This window comes from Leptopilina heterotoma, unplaced genomic scaffold, assembly GCF_015476425.1.
Source record: "Leptopilina heterotoma isolate Lh14 unplaced genomic scaffold, ASM1547642v1 Lhet_113, whole genome shotgun sequence".
In the NCBI taxonomy this organism is placed as follows: Eukaryota; Metazoa; Arthropoda; class Insecta; order Hymenoptera; family Figitidae; genus Leptopilina; species Leptopilina heterotoma.
In genome coordinates this window covers 1825268-1838434 of record NW_025110832.1, presented here as the reverse complement: position 1 = coordinate 1838434, position 13167 = coordinate 1825268, and the positions used below count along the sequence as shown (strand labels likewise).

Here is a 13167-nt window from a genome sequence, read left to right as displayed (position 1 = left end):
ACATAAAATAATTAATATTTTTATTACTAAGTTAAACTCTTGCACTTAACAAAACGATTTTTCATATTAATACTTAATTTAATATTTAAACTTGCTATGCAAGTTGCAGGTATTGTTTATCAAACATAAAAAAAAACTTAAAAAGAGTAAGAGGTCCTAGTTTATAAAATTTGTGATTTTTTATACACACTATGTTCATAATATATTTTTTGTGACAAATATCGCCATACTTTATTGACTCTTCTTTCTCTATTGTATCCTCTTACGCCTAATTTCGTTAATTTATCGAACAGCAAATCTGAAATGAATACGATTTCAAAATTAGAAATTTGGTGTAAATTATATTATGGTGAGATAAATGTGAAATTTCATGTCATCTACATTTATGTTTTTTAGGTGTGTCAATGTATTCTTTAATAATTACTAGTGGTTTCGAAATGTCGTAAAGGTGCTCTAAAGGGCTATTACAATGTGTATGGTAAAGTAGGGTAAAAAGTCACTTTTTATTTTTTACATTGTAAAGTCGAAATTTAAATTTCCTTTTTCACATACGAGCCGTACTTTTTTCGAGTCGACTCGATATTTTTATAAGATTTTTTAAATGTTTTTTTATTATTTTAAAAAATTGTCATACAATTTTGAGAGGAAGTTAATCATATTTTTTTTATTTTAATATTATTCAATAATTACATGTTTAATTTGAATTATTAAAAAATATCATAATTTTAAAAACTTGAAGAAATTTCTCATAAAATTTAAGTACTTTGAAAACTGTTAATTAAAATTATTAAAGAAATTCCATTATCTAAAAAAAAAAATTATGTTCATCAATAATATAAATCTTTGCAAGGAATTCAATTATTTAAAAAAAATTTAATAAAATTCTTTGCCAAAATTTGAATTGTTTTTAATCCATTTTTCAAAAAATAATTTTATTATTGGGCCATCTTTAATTTATAGTTTTAAGTAAAGTGTTCTCTTATTTGACTCTAACTGGATACATTTTTGTTAGTAATTTTTCACTTTTTGGCTGTAAACTTTGTATTTTTAAATATATTCACTGGTTCAAACTGCGATTATTTTCAAAAATTGTTATACAACTCATTAAAGAGTTCATCATTACAATTTTAGTATTTTAATTAAATTTTTTAAAAAATTGATAATTTTCAAAAGTTTTTACAAAAATTCATCGTAAAAATGATATTCTTAGCAACATTCAATTATTGAATAAATTATTTATTTTTTATTTAAATACTCTAATTCTTGTAGAACTTTCTGATAAAAATTAATTTAAAAATGAATTCCGGTTAAAATTTTAAGTAATAATTAAATATTAAAAGCATTATAGCATTCTCTAAATTTGAATTAGTAGAAAGTTACTAATGAAATGGTGAAAAGACGTTCACTAAATGATTTAGTAATAATTCTACTAACAAATAGTAAAATTTTACTAATTGTTAGTAAAGCTTTACACTAATTTTTTAGTAAAATTTTACTAATCATTAATAGAACTGTTTTATTAATAGTCGATAAAACAGTTTCACTAATTTATTTAGTGAAAAAATGACTTTTAATTAGTGAAATTCTGCTAAAACATTAGTAGAATTTTACTAAACATGTGTAATATTCTGCTAATTGAAAAGGTTAAAAGTCATTTATGAAAACTGATAAAAATTAGTATAATTATACTATTTTTTAGTAGAATTCTACTAATTCAGATTTAGAGAGTGCATGATTGTTTAGAAGTAACAAATTAAATTTTGAAAAGATTTTAAATTAAAATCTTCGAAAATCTAATTTTTTTGTATTTTTGATTAATAGTTGATTTAAAGATAATGTTTTAGTTAAAAATTCTAAATTCTAAATTCCTAATTTTTAGGAATATTTTTGAAAGTATCCGCAATAATTTCTAGAGTGAATCAAAATATTCTTTAGGGTCAATAAAAGTTAAAATTCTGTCTGAAAATTAGGAACAACAAACTTAAATTTTTGGGGCAACCCTGAACAAACAAGATTTTTGATATTTATTGAAAATAATTTTATATTTTGTTATTTAAATTTAAAGATTAAAATACAAATGAGCCGTTCGCTAGAAAAACGACCTAAGTCGACTTAAGTTTTTGACGAAAAAATTAAATTAAAGATTCAGAAACGAATTACTAATATAATTTACGTATTAATTATATCGCTCATTTTTCCCAATACAAAGGTATTATCAAAGAATTCTTTAAAAGAAAAGAAGGTCGAGTAAACAATGTTTTGCTACTTTAATAACATTATTTTATAACAAATGACTTAAGTCGTTTTTCCAGCGAACCACTAAAAATGAAACAAAATTAAGTATTTTATGAAAGAACACTTTTATTTTAATGTATTAAAACATATTTATTATTCTAAAAAGTCTTACGATATATTTTTTAGTAATATTCAATTAAATATCAACAATATAATGCACAAGTTTAGTTAACTAAATGAAAAAATTACTCGCTTTTGTAATAATCCAAAATTTTTGAAAATTTCAAATTTATAGCAGTGAAGGCTTGTAGGAAAAACCTTCTTTAGTATTTAAAAAAAAAGAAAATTGAAATCGGTGGAGATTTGTATTGTCGGCAAAATTTTGTCCAAAACACTGCATTTCTTCCCACTGTACGCGGTAGCAGAGGACGTGAACGCGCGCTTGCGTAAGTGCTTCAATTTCGGGACCCAGGAAGTTTAAACACCTCAATTAATTCATAAATAGTGACCTACAACTTTAGAAACTTGATATATGTAATCTATATGTCTTGTAGAATACACTGATAACAAAATTTTTAAAAACCGCTTAAGTCGACTTAAGTCGTTTTTCGAGCGAACGGCTCAAATATAATATTAATGCTGATTCAATGTGCTTTAAAATAAATAAACATTTAAAATTATATTATGGTCAATACATTTTATTTCAACTAAAGTGTCTGCAGACTAATTTTAAAACATTGTAATATTCTGCATGAATGATTTTCATGTTACTAAAATCACAAAATAAAAAGATTTTTTAAAAATAATTTAGGTATTAATGACTGCAATAAACCTGTAAAATTTCAGGACAATTCATTAAAATTTGTCCGAGATATTTTGTACACAATAATTTGTGACAAACATACATACATACATACATACACATACATCTGAACATTTGCTCAGAATTGAATATACATGTTCCAGACGAAAATAAGTCAATATAACTTTATATATTTATATAATAACTACATATAATATAATAACTTTATATTTATATAATATAAATCTTTTTCTAAAACAAATAACCTAATTCTATAGAAAATTCCTGTAAAAATTATCTTGAGCATTTCAATTGATTTTGGGAAATTAATTAAAGTCCACAATCGTTTCAAAAGTTAAAACATGTATAAATTGAGAACTACTAATTAAGTAGAGGATCATTTGTTTTTTTTATTAACCTAAAATTGTAAATAAGTTTTTTATTATTTAAAAAATTTTAAATCATTGATGGAAGCTGCAGTTTTAATTTTGTCATTTATTATTTATTACTAATTTTTTCTTTTATTATTAATTTATTTATTAAGCTAAAAAATAAAAATTGTCCACTACTATCCAAATTTCATAAGTACAAAAGACACTTTCTATTTAATTAGTTGTTCTCAATTTACACATGAGACATTCCATTTCAAAACGACGCCCTCTTTATAAACAATTGCCATTGTAAGGCAATTTTCAAATAATTATTTCTCATGTTTATTGAATCCAAACTTTATTTACTATTAGTGTCTTAAAAAGAAAAATTTCTTAACTTTACGACAGTAAAAAATTCTTTTTAAAAAATAATATTATTAAAGAAAAAATTTAAGTTTTAAAGATAACCTTTTAAATATCTCAAAACAAGTTAGGTCCGATTTTTTTTAAAGTTATATCAAAATAAAGCTTAAATATTCTACTTTAATCTCCTGGTAACATTATAATGGACAATTTAGGGGTTTTTATAAAATTAATTTATTTTTATAAAAATTGCAAAGATTATAATGTATTTACAGAGCGGAATTTGTTTTTTTTTCAAATTTTACACACTTTAACCTCTGACATCATTGTAGAATTTAATTAATTTTGTAAAAATTCCTGAATTGTCCATTATAATGTTGCCAGGAGATTAAAGTAAAATATTTAAGCTTTATTTTGACATAACTTTCAAAAAAATCGGACCTAACGTTTTTTGAGATATTTCAAACTTTAAAACTTAATTTTTTTCTTCAATAATATTATTTTTTAAAAAGAAATTTTTTATTGTCGTAAAGTTAAGAAATTCTTCTTTTTAAGACACTAATAGTAAATAAAGTTTAGATTCAATAAACATGAGAAATAATTATTTGAAAATTGCCTTACAATGGCAATTGTTTATAAAGGGGGTCGTTTTGAAATGGAATGCTTCACATATTTTAAACTTTGAGAGGATTGTGGATTTTAATTAATTTCTCAAAATCCACTGAAACGTCCAAAATAATTTTTACAGGAATAAAAATAAAATATTTATTCTTTATTTTGACATCAATTTTATAAAAATTGGATGTAACATATTTCAGACATTTAGACGTTTAACCTTTAAATCAAGTTTTTTTAGAATTACGTTATTTGCTTCAAAAAAGCTTTATACTATCATAAAGTTCAAGAATTTATCTTTCAAAATTGCTAGTAGCAAAATTCAATTGGTTTATTTTAATAGGAGAAATATTTATTTAAAAATTGCCGTAAACTGTCAATTGTTTACAGGGGGGTCTCGTTTTGAAATAGATCGTAGATTACTTAGTAGACAAGTAGACAGGTAATAAATAATTTACAAAAAAGAAAATTTCTGCTATTAAAAATTTGAGTTAAAAAGTAATTAAAAATTTGAAAAAAGCCAATTAGTTGTATTTTACTAAAAAAATCTGGAAAAATAGGCCAGTCGGTGAGTGCAAGAAATGCAACCTGAAAATTCTCAGTGGTTCCTTGTAGTTGCAGGGACCCACATAAAAGACCCACAGACCCACAGTTTGCTCTCGATTTCCGGTTGCAAAAAATGGTGTAAACAATCATTAATGTTCGAAAAACATGGATTTTCAAAAATAAATGTCGGTTAAATAGAAATTAAATTTTTATTTTATTAAACATAACTTCTGTTTAATTCGAATTCGGCTAAAAGGAGATTATGTCTAATAAAATTGTAACAACTCGAAATTCTCACAAATGAGTTTTAGGGCCTACTCATGCGCCTCAATTTTTTTTATATCATTTTTATATCCGCCTCAACATAATTTCCCCACTTTTGGCCCTGCGAATTTGGTTTTTTCATTTTTTAAAGTACACTCAAGGAGCAAAAGTTTTATCATATTTAAATGGAAAATGGGTTTTTTTGTCATAAACAAATGGAATAACTTAACCAATTTTCATTTTATCAATTTGGTGTAAACGGCATTTAATTTCATTTCTTTTCACCAAACTTTTTCGTACAAAAATCAGACATAGCTTCAAGAGTGGGGTAGTTAGTTTTTTTATTACAAAAAATTCCTGATTAGTTAATTATTAATATTTTTTAACCAGCATACATACTTTTTTCAACCTTTGGACTGAATTAAATTTTTTTTTTTAATTTAATGTATTTTTTTACGCTGAATCCGAGAATTATTTTATATTTTTTCAAAATACAATATTTTTGATAATAACAAAAGAATATATTTTTTAACAAGAAATGATTATAATATGATAAACAATATGATTATTGATAAACAATAATAATTATTATTGTTTATCACATTTAACAAAAAATTCTCTTTGTACACATTATTCCATTGAATTTGAAATAATATTAAAACGAAAAAAATTGTAATTATTTATATATAAGCTTGAAGCATAACGTGCACATATGCACGCAAGTTCAATTCGAAACATCTACTAAGATAACGATGCTACACACTTATTTACAAATAAGTTAAATTTCTTTTTGTCATAATAAAACTTTAAATTCAATGGAATAATATGTACAAAGAGAATTTTTTGTTAAATGTGATAAACAATAAGGGTACGTCTGATTTTTTTACGAAAAAATTTGGTGAAAAGAAATGAAATTAAATGCCGTTTACACCAAATTGATAAAGTGAAAATTGGCTAAGTTATTCCGTTTGTTTATGACAAAAAAACCCATTTTCCATTTAAATATGATGAAAGTTTCCAAATTCGCAAGGCTAAAAGTGGGGAAGTTATGTTGAAAAATTACATGTTTTTAGTTAACAAATGGAATTATGCATAAATTATTTATCCGCAACTAAATTAATTAACCTTTTTTAACTTACGTTTGAAAGCTGTTTCTAAGCTCTATAACTTCCATTAACAACTTTTTCCTCTAAAATTTAACCGGAAGCAACGGTCGTTGAAAACCCATGTTTTTCGAACTTTGACGATTGCTTACACCATTTTTAGCAACCGGAAATCGAGAACAAACTATGGGTCTCTTATATGGGGCCCTGCAACTACAAGAAACCACATAGACTTTTCAGGTTGCACTTTTTGCACTCACCGACTGGCCTAAAAGTCTATTTGTCGCATTTTTTAAAGAAATAGTCGCACAATCCGAGCCCTGGTTTACATTAATTTGTAACAATAAATTTATGCATTTTTAACAAATGCCAATCATTTTTGTTATATTTTTGTACTGAATTGTATTTCATTTAAATTATTTTCTAATGACATTTTTAGTTTCTAATTAAGAAAATATTGATACCTTTCAATAATTGATATTTTGATGGCGTCACTGCTTCCCGAATGTTTTCTTCTGCCAAATGTTTATTAGCTCTTTCTGGATTTAAACATTTTCTTTGAAGCCCTTCGCGTGTCCAAATAACCATCGCCATTTCCTTGATAAATTTTGAGTCATCTTTCTTTAGATTAATCATTTCCCAAGTGCCGAGGCCAGTTTGAACATTTTCCCCTATATGTACCTGCAAGGAAAATAAATCTGTAGTTCATGAACATAAAATCATTTTTAATTTACATAGTTAATCAAGCTTTTTATGTAACTACACATGCACTATGTACATACTACTTCATTATCTATAGTTATCTCTCGTCGTAGACCCTCAGTTGTATTATGTGAATTTTGATTTGTAACGTTTATACGAGTATTTCTCCGCGTGGCGTTACGTGCAGTCGAATTTCGGGTTTCCACACGACGAGTATTTCTCGGCGTGGCGTTGCGTGCAGTCGATTCTGGGGTTTCCACACGACGAGTATTTCTCGGCGTGGCGTTGCGTGCAGTCGATTCTGGGGTTTCCACACGACGAGTATTTTTCGGCGTGGCGTTGCGTGCAGTCGATTCTGGGGTTTCCACACGACGAGTATTTCTCGGCGTGGCATTACGTGCAGTCGATTCTGGAGTTTCCACACGACGCGTATTTCTCCGCGTGGCGTTACGTGCAGTCGAATTTCGGGTTTCCACACGACGAGTATTTCTCGGCGTGGCGTTGCGTGCAGTCGATTCTGGGGTTTCCACACGACGAGTATTTCTCGGCGTGGCATTACGTGCAGTCGATTCTGGAGTTTCCACACGACGCGTATTTCTCCGCGTGGCGTTACGTGCAGTCGATTCTGGGGTTTCCACACGACGAGTATTTCTCGGTGTGGCGTTACGTACAGTAGATTTTGGGGTTTCCGTACGACGAGTATGTCTCGGCGTGGCGTTACGTGCCGTCGATTCTGGAGTTTCTATGCGACGAGTATTTCTTGGCGTGGCGTTACGTGCAGTAGATTTTGGGGTTTCCGTACGACGAGTATGTCTCGGCGTGGCGTTACGTGCAGTAGATTTTGGGGTTTCCAAACGACGAGTATTTCTCGGCGTGGCGTTACGTGCAGTAGATTTTGGGGTTTCCATACGACGAGTATTTCTCGGCGTGGCGTTACGTGCAGTCGATTCTGGGGTTTCCACACGACGAGTATTTTTCGGCGTGGCGTTACGTGCCGTCGATTCTGGAGTTTCTATGCGACGAGTATTTCTTGGCGTGGCGTTACGTGCAGTTGATTTTGGGGTTTCCGTACGACGAGTATGTCTCGGCGTGGCGTTACGTGCAGTAGATTTTGGGGTTTCCAAACGACGAGTATTTCTCGGCGTGGCGTTACGTGCAGTAGATTTTGGGGTTTCCATACGACGAGTATTTCTCGGCGTGGCGTTACGTGCAGTCGATTCTGGGGTTTCCACACGACGAGTATTTTTCGGCGTGGCGTTACGTGCCGTCGATTCTGGAGTTTCTATGCGACGAGTATTTCTCGGCGTGGCGTTACGTGCCGTCGAATCCGAGGTTTCCACGCGACGAGTATTTCTGACTGTACTGTGAATCTTCGAATCTGAAAAATATGATTATTAAATATATATATATATATATATATATATATATATTATAGTTAACAATATTTTGATGTCCAGCGAGTTTTCAAAAATTCCAAGCCTTTGAGAATCTCTAAGGTCGATCCTTAAGTTAATATTTTGAATTTAAATTAATATTGTGTCAACTGTTTTGTAAAACTTACTACTGTTTGATGCATCATGAATTTCACCTCCACCGCCTGAAGGTGAATATCGTAAACGCTGAGGAGTACCGTCAACTTCATTAATTGTGTCAAGAGAGTCTATGAGAGGAGAAAGAGATCGTTTATGACTTTGACAATTATTTATTAAAAAATGATAAAATAATTTATTGAGACTTCTACAGTTGTTTATTTAGTCAGCATGATTGAAATATACATATTAAAAATTTTCAAATTTACATGAAGCTTATTAACACACACTAAAAAAATTGGTTAGAATGTGCTTTTTACTTAGGCAATTTTTTCCTAAGAACAAAACCAATACACGCAAAGCAATTGTCTTTTTAAAAAAATCAATTTTAGCCTTATCTAAGGTAATTTTTGCCTTAGCTATGGAGAAAATTTTTTTTTTTAAATAAATAATTGCTGTGCATGTTTTGCTATTGAACCTAGACAAAATTACCTTCGTAAGAAGCACATTTTGACTATTATGTTTTTCAGTGTTTTCATTTTCTTTAAATTAAATTTTCTTGAAAAATCTACAATATATATACTGTCTAGAATAATTTCTAGTACAACAGATTTTTAAAAAGTTTTTTGTTTCAGTTTGACGACCTGCATTTTCTAAGAAAAAATTACTCATTAAAGCCCACAAAAAATGACCTACAAAATAAGCCTAAAATCATTAAAATGGCGTTAATTATTATAAAAGTTATTAAAATGTTTGTGAAACATTGAAAATTACGATTTTTTAAAAAATATTAAAACAAAATAGTGACCAAATGACTTCTGCAAGATATTTTCAAAATCTTTTATTTCAAAAAATAAAAAGAAAAAAACTTTAAATTTCATAAATTTTATATTTTAAAATGTTTTTCATTCGCCTAAAACTGGGCGGTGACTCTTAATTTATTTTGACCGGTAGTGTGAGTAAATTATTCTTACCAACATTTGAATCTGAAAGTTCTTCGTCAGTTTCCTCGACAATACGTTGCCGTTTTCTTGATTCTGATCCTTCTTCATTCTTTCTTTTCACTGCAATGATACAGAATGCATATCGTGATTAGGGCTATACAGGAGACGAAAAAAGTCTTTGTATCGTCTTGATTTTCAGTAACGAGACATAGACAAGACGACAGAAAATAAATTCGTTACGAAACCGAGACTTAAATTACCCTTGTATCGAATTCTCAACGAGAGTCTCGTACATATACTAAAAATTAAATTAATTTAGAATTTTCTTAAATTCAATAGGCATTACATAATGATTCTTTTTTAATTTATAATTAAACAAATTTTTTAAGAAAGATAAGGTTATTTATTGTATTTTAAGTAATCTAAAAAGACAAAATTTTGTTAGCATAATTTTAAGCTTTCTGAAGTTGCCATCAATGTTCAGCATCAAAAACTATTTTTTAAAATTATTTTTTGTGTTAAAATTTTAAAAAATTTCGCTTCTTCTATTCACCTTCAAAGTAAAAAATATTTAAAATTACTTTTTAACCCTATACCTTAAGAAAAATTCAATGTTATTTTCCAGTTTCCTATTAAAAAAATATTTTTCGATATGCAGTGTCGAAGGCATCACTCCCTAAATCTGAATTAGTAGTTTTCTACTGATGCACGGAAAAAATCTAAAGTGACGTGCTGTTCTGATTGGACAGAAATTTGACGACTGTGATACTGCCTTAAATCGGGTAAGCTATACTTCTCATTTGGGCGCGCTGGTCGCCGAAAATGGCTTAAGGAGCATTCATACTTTGATAGTTAAGGTTCCTGCATCGGAACCTGCACAGGAACCCCGTTCCAATTTCCTGCACGGAATCCGGTCGGGATCCTGTACAGGACTGGTATGGGATCCTGTCGGGATCCTGCACAGGACCTGCACAGGATCCCAAGAGGATCCTTTAAGGATCCTGTACGGGGATTTTAACCTGGGTCAATTTAAAGGGTACACTAAAAGTGTCAATTAAACTGAAATTTGACTTCAGCGAGCACTGGAACATATAGAAAGTTTGTAAGGCGCCATTAGAGATTAAAAAATTTTTGAATCAAAATTTTCTTATTTTTAAATTCTAGAAATGTTTGAGAAATGACTTTGAAAATATATAAAAAATTCGTATTTGTAAATGACAATTAAATTTATTGAAGTTTCGAAATGTTTGGTGTATGTTATTTCTCTCCAAAATTATATACGGGCATTAATAATAATAAATAATAATCAATCGCACATTGATTTGTCTTACAAATCACATTTAAAATAAAATTTGACATATTTATCAACAAATTGAATATTTATTTTTTGTTAATAAAAGTAATAAACGTATTAAACTTTATTTTAAAGCTAATTTGAAGCAAATAATCTGTGATCGAATTTACCGTTAAATGTGCGAAATAACACTGCTTTGCGGTATCGATAATTGGTTTATTGATTTACTCATTTTGCTCTTCAGTTGGCACGGAGACATGGGTTTACTTTTCATTTATATTTAAATTTAAAATGTAGACTAAAATAATTTAAGTAACTAGATTTTTATCACATTATTACAATGAATTTTTTTGTTAGATTAGGAATATTACTAGGGGTTTTCTGAGTCGCTAATTACAAATGTGACATTAGATTTTGAATTGAACATCAAAATCTGACTATCCATTTCTCTCAGTGTAATCAGTGTCCTTAAAAACAATTTTTATTTAAAAATAACAAACAGTCGCTGTGCCTACTGTGCTTTCCATGCTCTCAATTGCGTTTAAAACATATACCTGTAAATCCTGGCAGAGTCGGCATTGAATCAACACTTTCAATGGTTTCATCTGAATTCTCGTCCTCGTCAGATTCTCGAATAAGTTTTCGAGTTTTAAGTAATTCCAAACGGTTTTTAAAAATTTTTTCATTTGCGTGTTTTTTTGCGTCATCGGATGGAAATTGGAGTTTTCTTTTAACAGGCTACAAATATAGTATGTAAATTATATGTACACAAAACATAGCTTATAAATGTGTAAAGAAGCAAATCCTTTCAATCAAGCTTTAGAAATAAATTTGAATTGTACTTTAACTTTATTTAAAAAAAATATGAGGCATTTCATTTCAAAACGACCCCCTTCGTAAACAATTGCCAATGTAAGACAATTTTTAAATAAATATTTCTTCCATTCTGTAGAACCAAATTACTTTTTATATTAGTGATTTCGAAAGTAGAATTTCTGAACTTTCTGATAAGAAAAAAATATATTTTTTAAATAATTTAATTTAAATAGAAAATTGAGTTTAAAAGTTAAACTTTGAAAAATCTCAAAACACGTTACCTCCGATTTTAATAAAATTTATATCAAACGATAGCTTGAATATTCTTCTTTTTATTTATCAAACGATAATAATACCTTAATATAATTTTCAATTTTGCTTGCTAAAAACTCTTTCATAATTATTAAAATATTTTTCAAATAAGACTATTTGTCATATGAATAAAGAAAAACTATAAAAATACCTAAATTGATAACATGTTTTGCTAAAATCGTAGGGTGGCTTTTTCACCCCACCAGGTGGTGCAAAAAAGCCACTTGCAGTGCTTTCGTAAAACTCTTATAACTTAGTCCTTTTATCAGATAAAAAATATTTCCGTCAAGAATTTTAAAGCTTAATAACTAAACTTTCAATAACAATTGGAAATTTAAGAAAAAAATTTTAAATACAGATTTTACAGCATCAAAAGTAAAAATGTGGCTTTTTTACCCCACTCTACCCTACTAAAACATATTAAAAATCATTTGTTTTTTAAAGCAGTATTAAAAAAATTATAAATGTTTAAAATATTTTTACCTGTTTTTTCTTCTTTTTTTCACTTTCAGATGAAGATGAAAAACTCAAATGTTTTTGACTTGGAACATGTACTCGTTTTGATTTCTTTTGCTCGTTAATGTCGTTTTCATCAGCTAAAATAAGAAAAACTTATTTAATTTAATTGTTCTAAAAAATAAATAACGGGAAAAACGTTATTTATTATTAAACTTATACATTAAAAAATAATACAAAAATCTGACATATTGAAAAGTGACGGAAAGTGACTACAATATGCCTCAAATAGAACTACCTTTGAGCCACATGGCGTCCACTATTTGGCTTGTGTGAAATTAAGCATAAATATAAGATGTCATTGTTTATATTTACTTACCACCAAGCAGCAGAATGTAACCATTCCTTAAGAAATCTTTGGGCCCTTTGTTTCCCAGCGACCAAATTTTATATTTCTTTCTCCTTATAAAATCGGTCTGATTTTTTGGCGAAAAATTTTCTATGAAGGACACAGGCACATTTCGTTTCTCACCGTTTCCAAACAATGCATACGCACAGTTAATATTTTGAACTGACATTTTCAGTTTAAGTTTCTTTTTATCACCGGTTTATCAATTAGTTTATTATTTGATTCATTTTTTTTTATTTTTATATTCAATTACGTTTATTGCTTTGGTCAAACCGTCAAAGCACGAAGTGAATAAAGTGATCTAGAAATCCGTACGAATTTTGAAAACTTCGAGATTAACGTATTACTACTAAAGGCGATCCATAGGTATGCGACGGATTGTGTACTTGCCTTAACAACATTTTGA

General features: G+C 28.5%; 1 protein-coding gene across 1 annotated transcript; it reads right to left on the bottom strand.

Moving 5' to 3' along the window:
- Window positions 1–3: 3 nt before the first annotated feature.
- LOC122505010 (muscle M-line assembly protein unc-89-like) lies at window positions 4–13167 on the bottom strand. Its single transcript, XM_043616417.1, has 8 exons — window positions 12732–13167; window positions 12380–12492; window positions 11323–11506; window positions 9505–9594; window positions 8563–8661; window positions 7082–8379; window positions 6764–6980; window positions 4–298 (listed from the first exon to the last, which is right to left on the bottom strand). The coding sequence occupies exons 1-8, from the start codon at window positions 12928–12930 to the stop codon at window positions 162–164; spliced, it is 2337 nt and encodes a 778-aa protein (XP_043472352.1). The 5' UTR covers window positions 12931–13167; the 3' UTR covers window positions 4–161.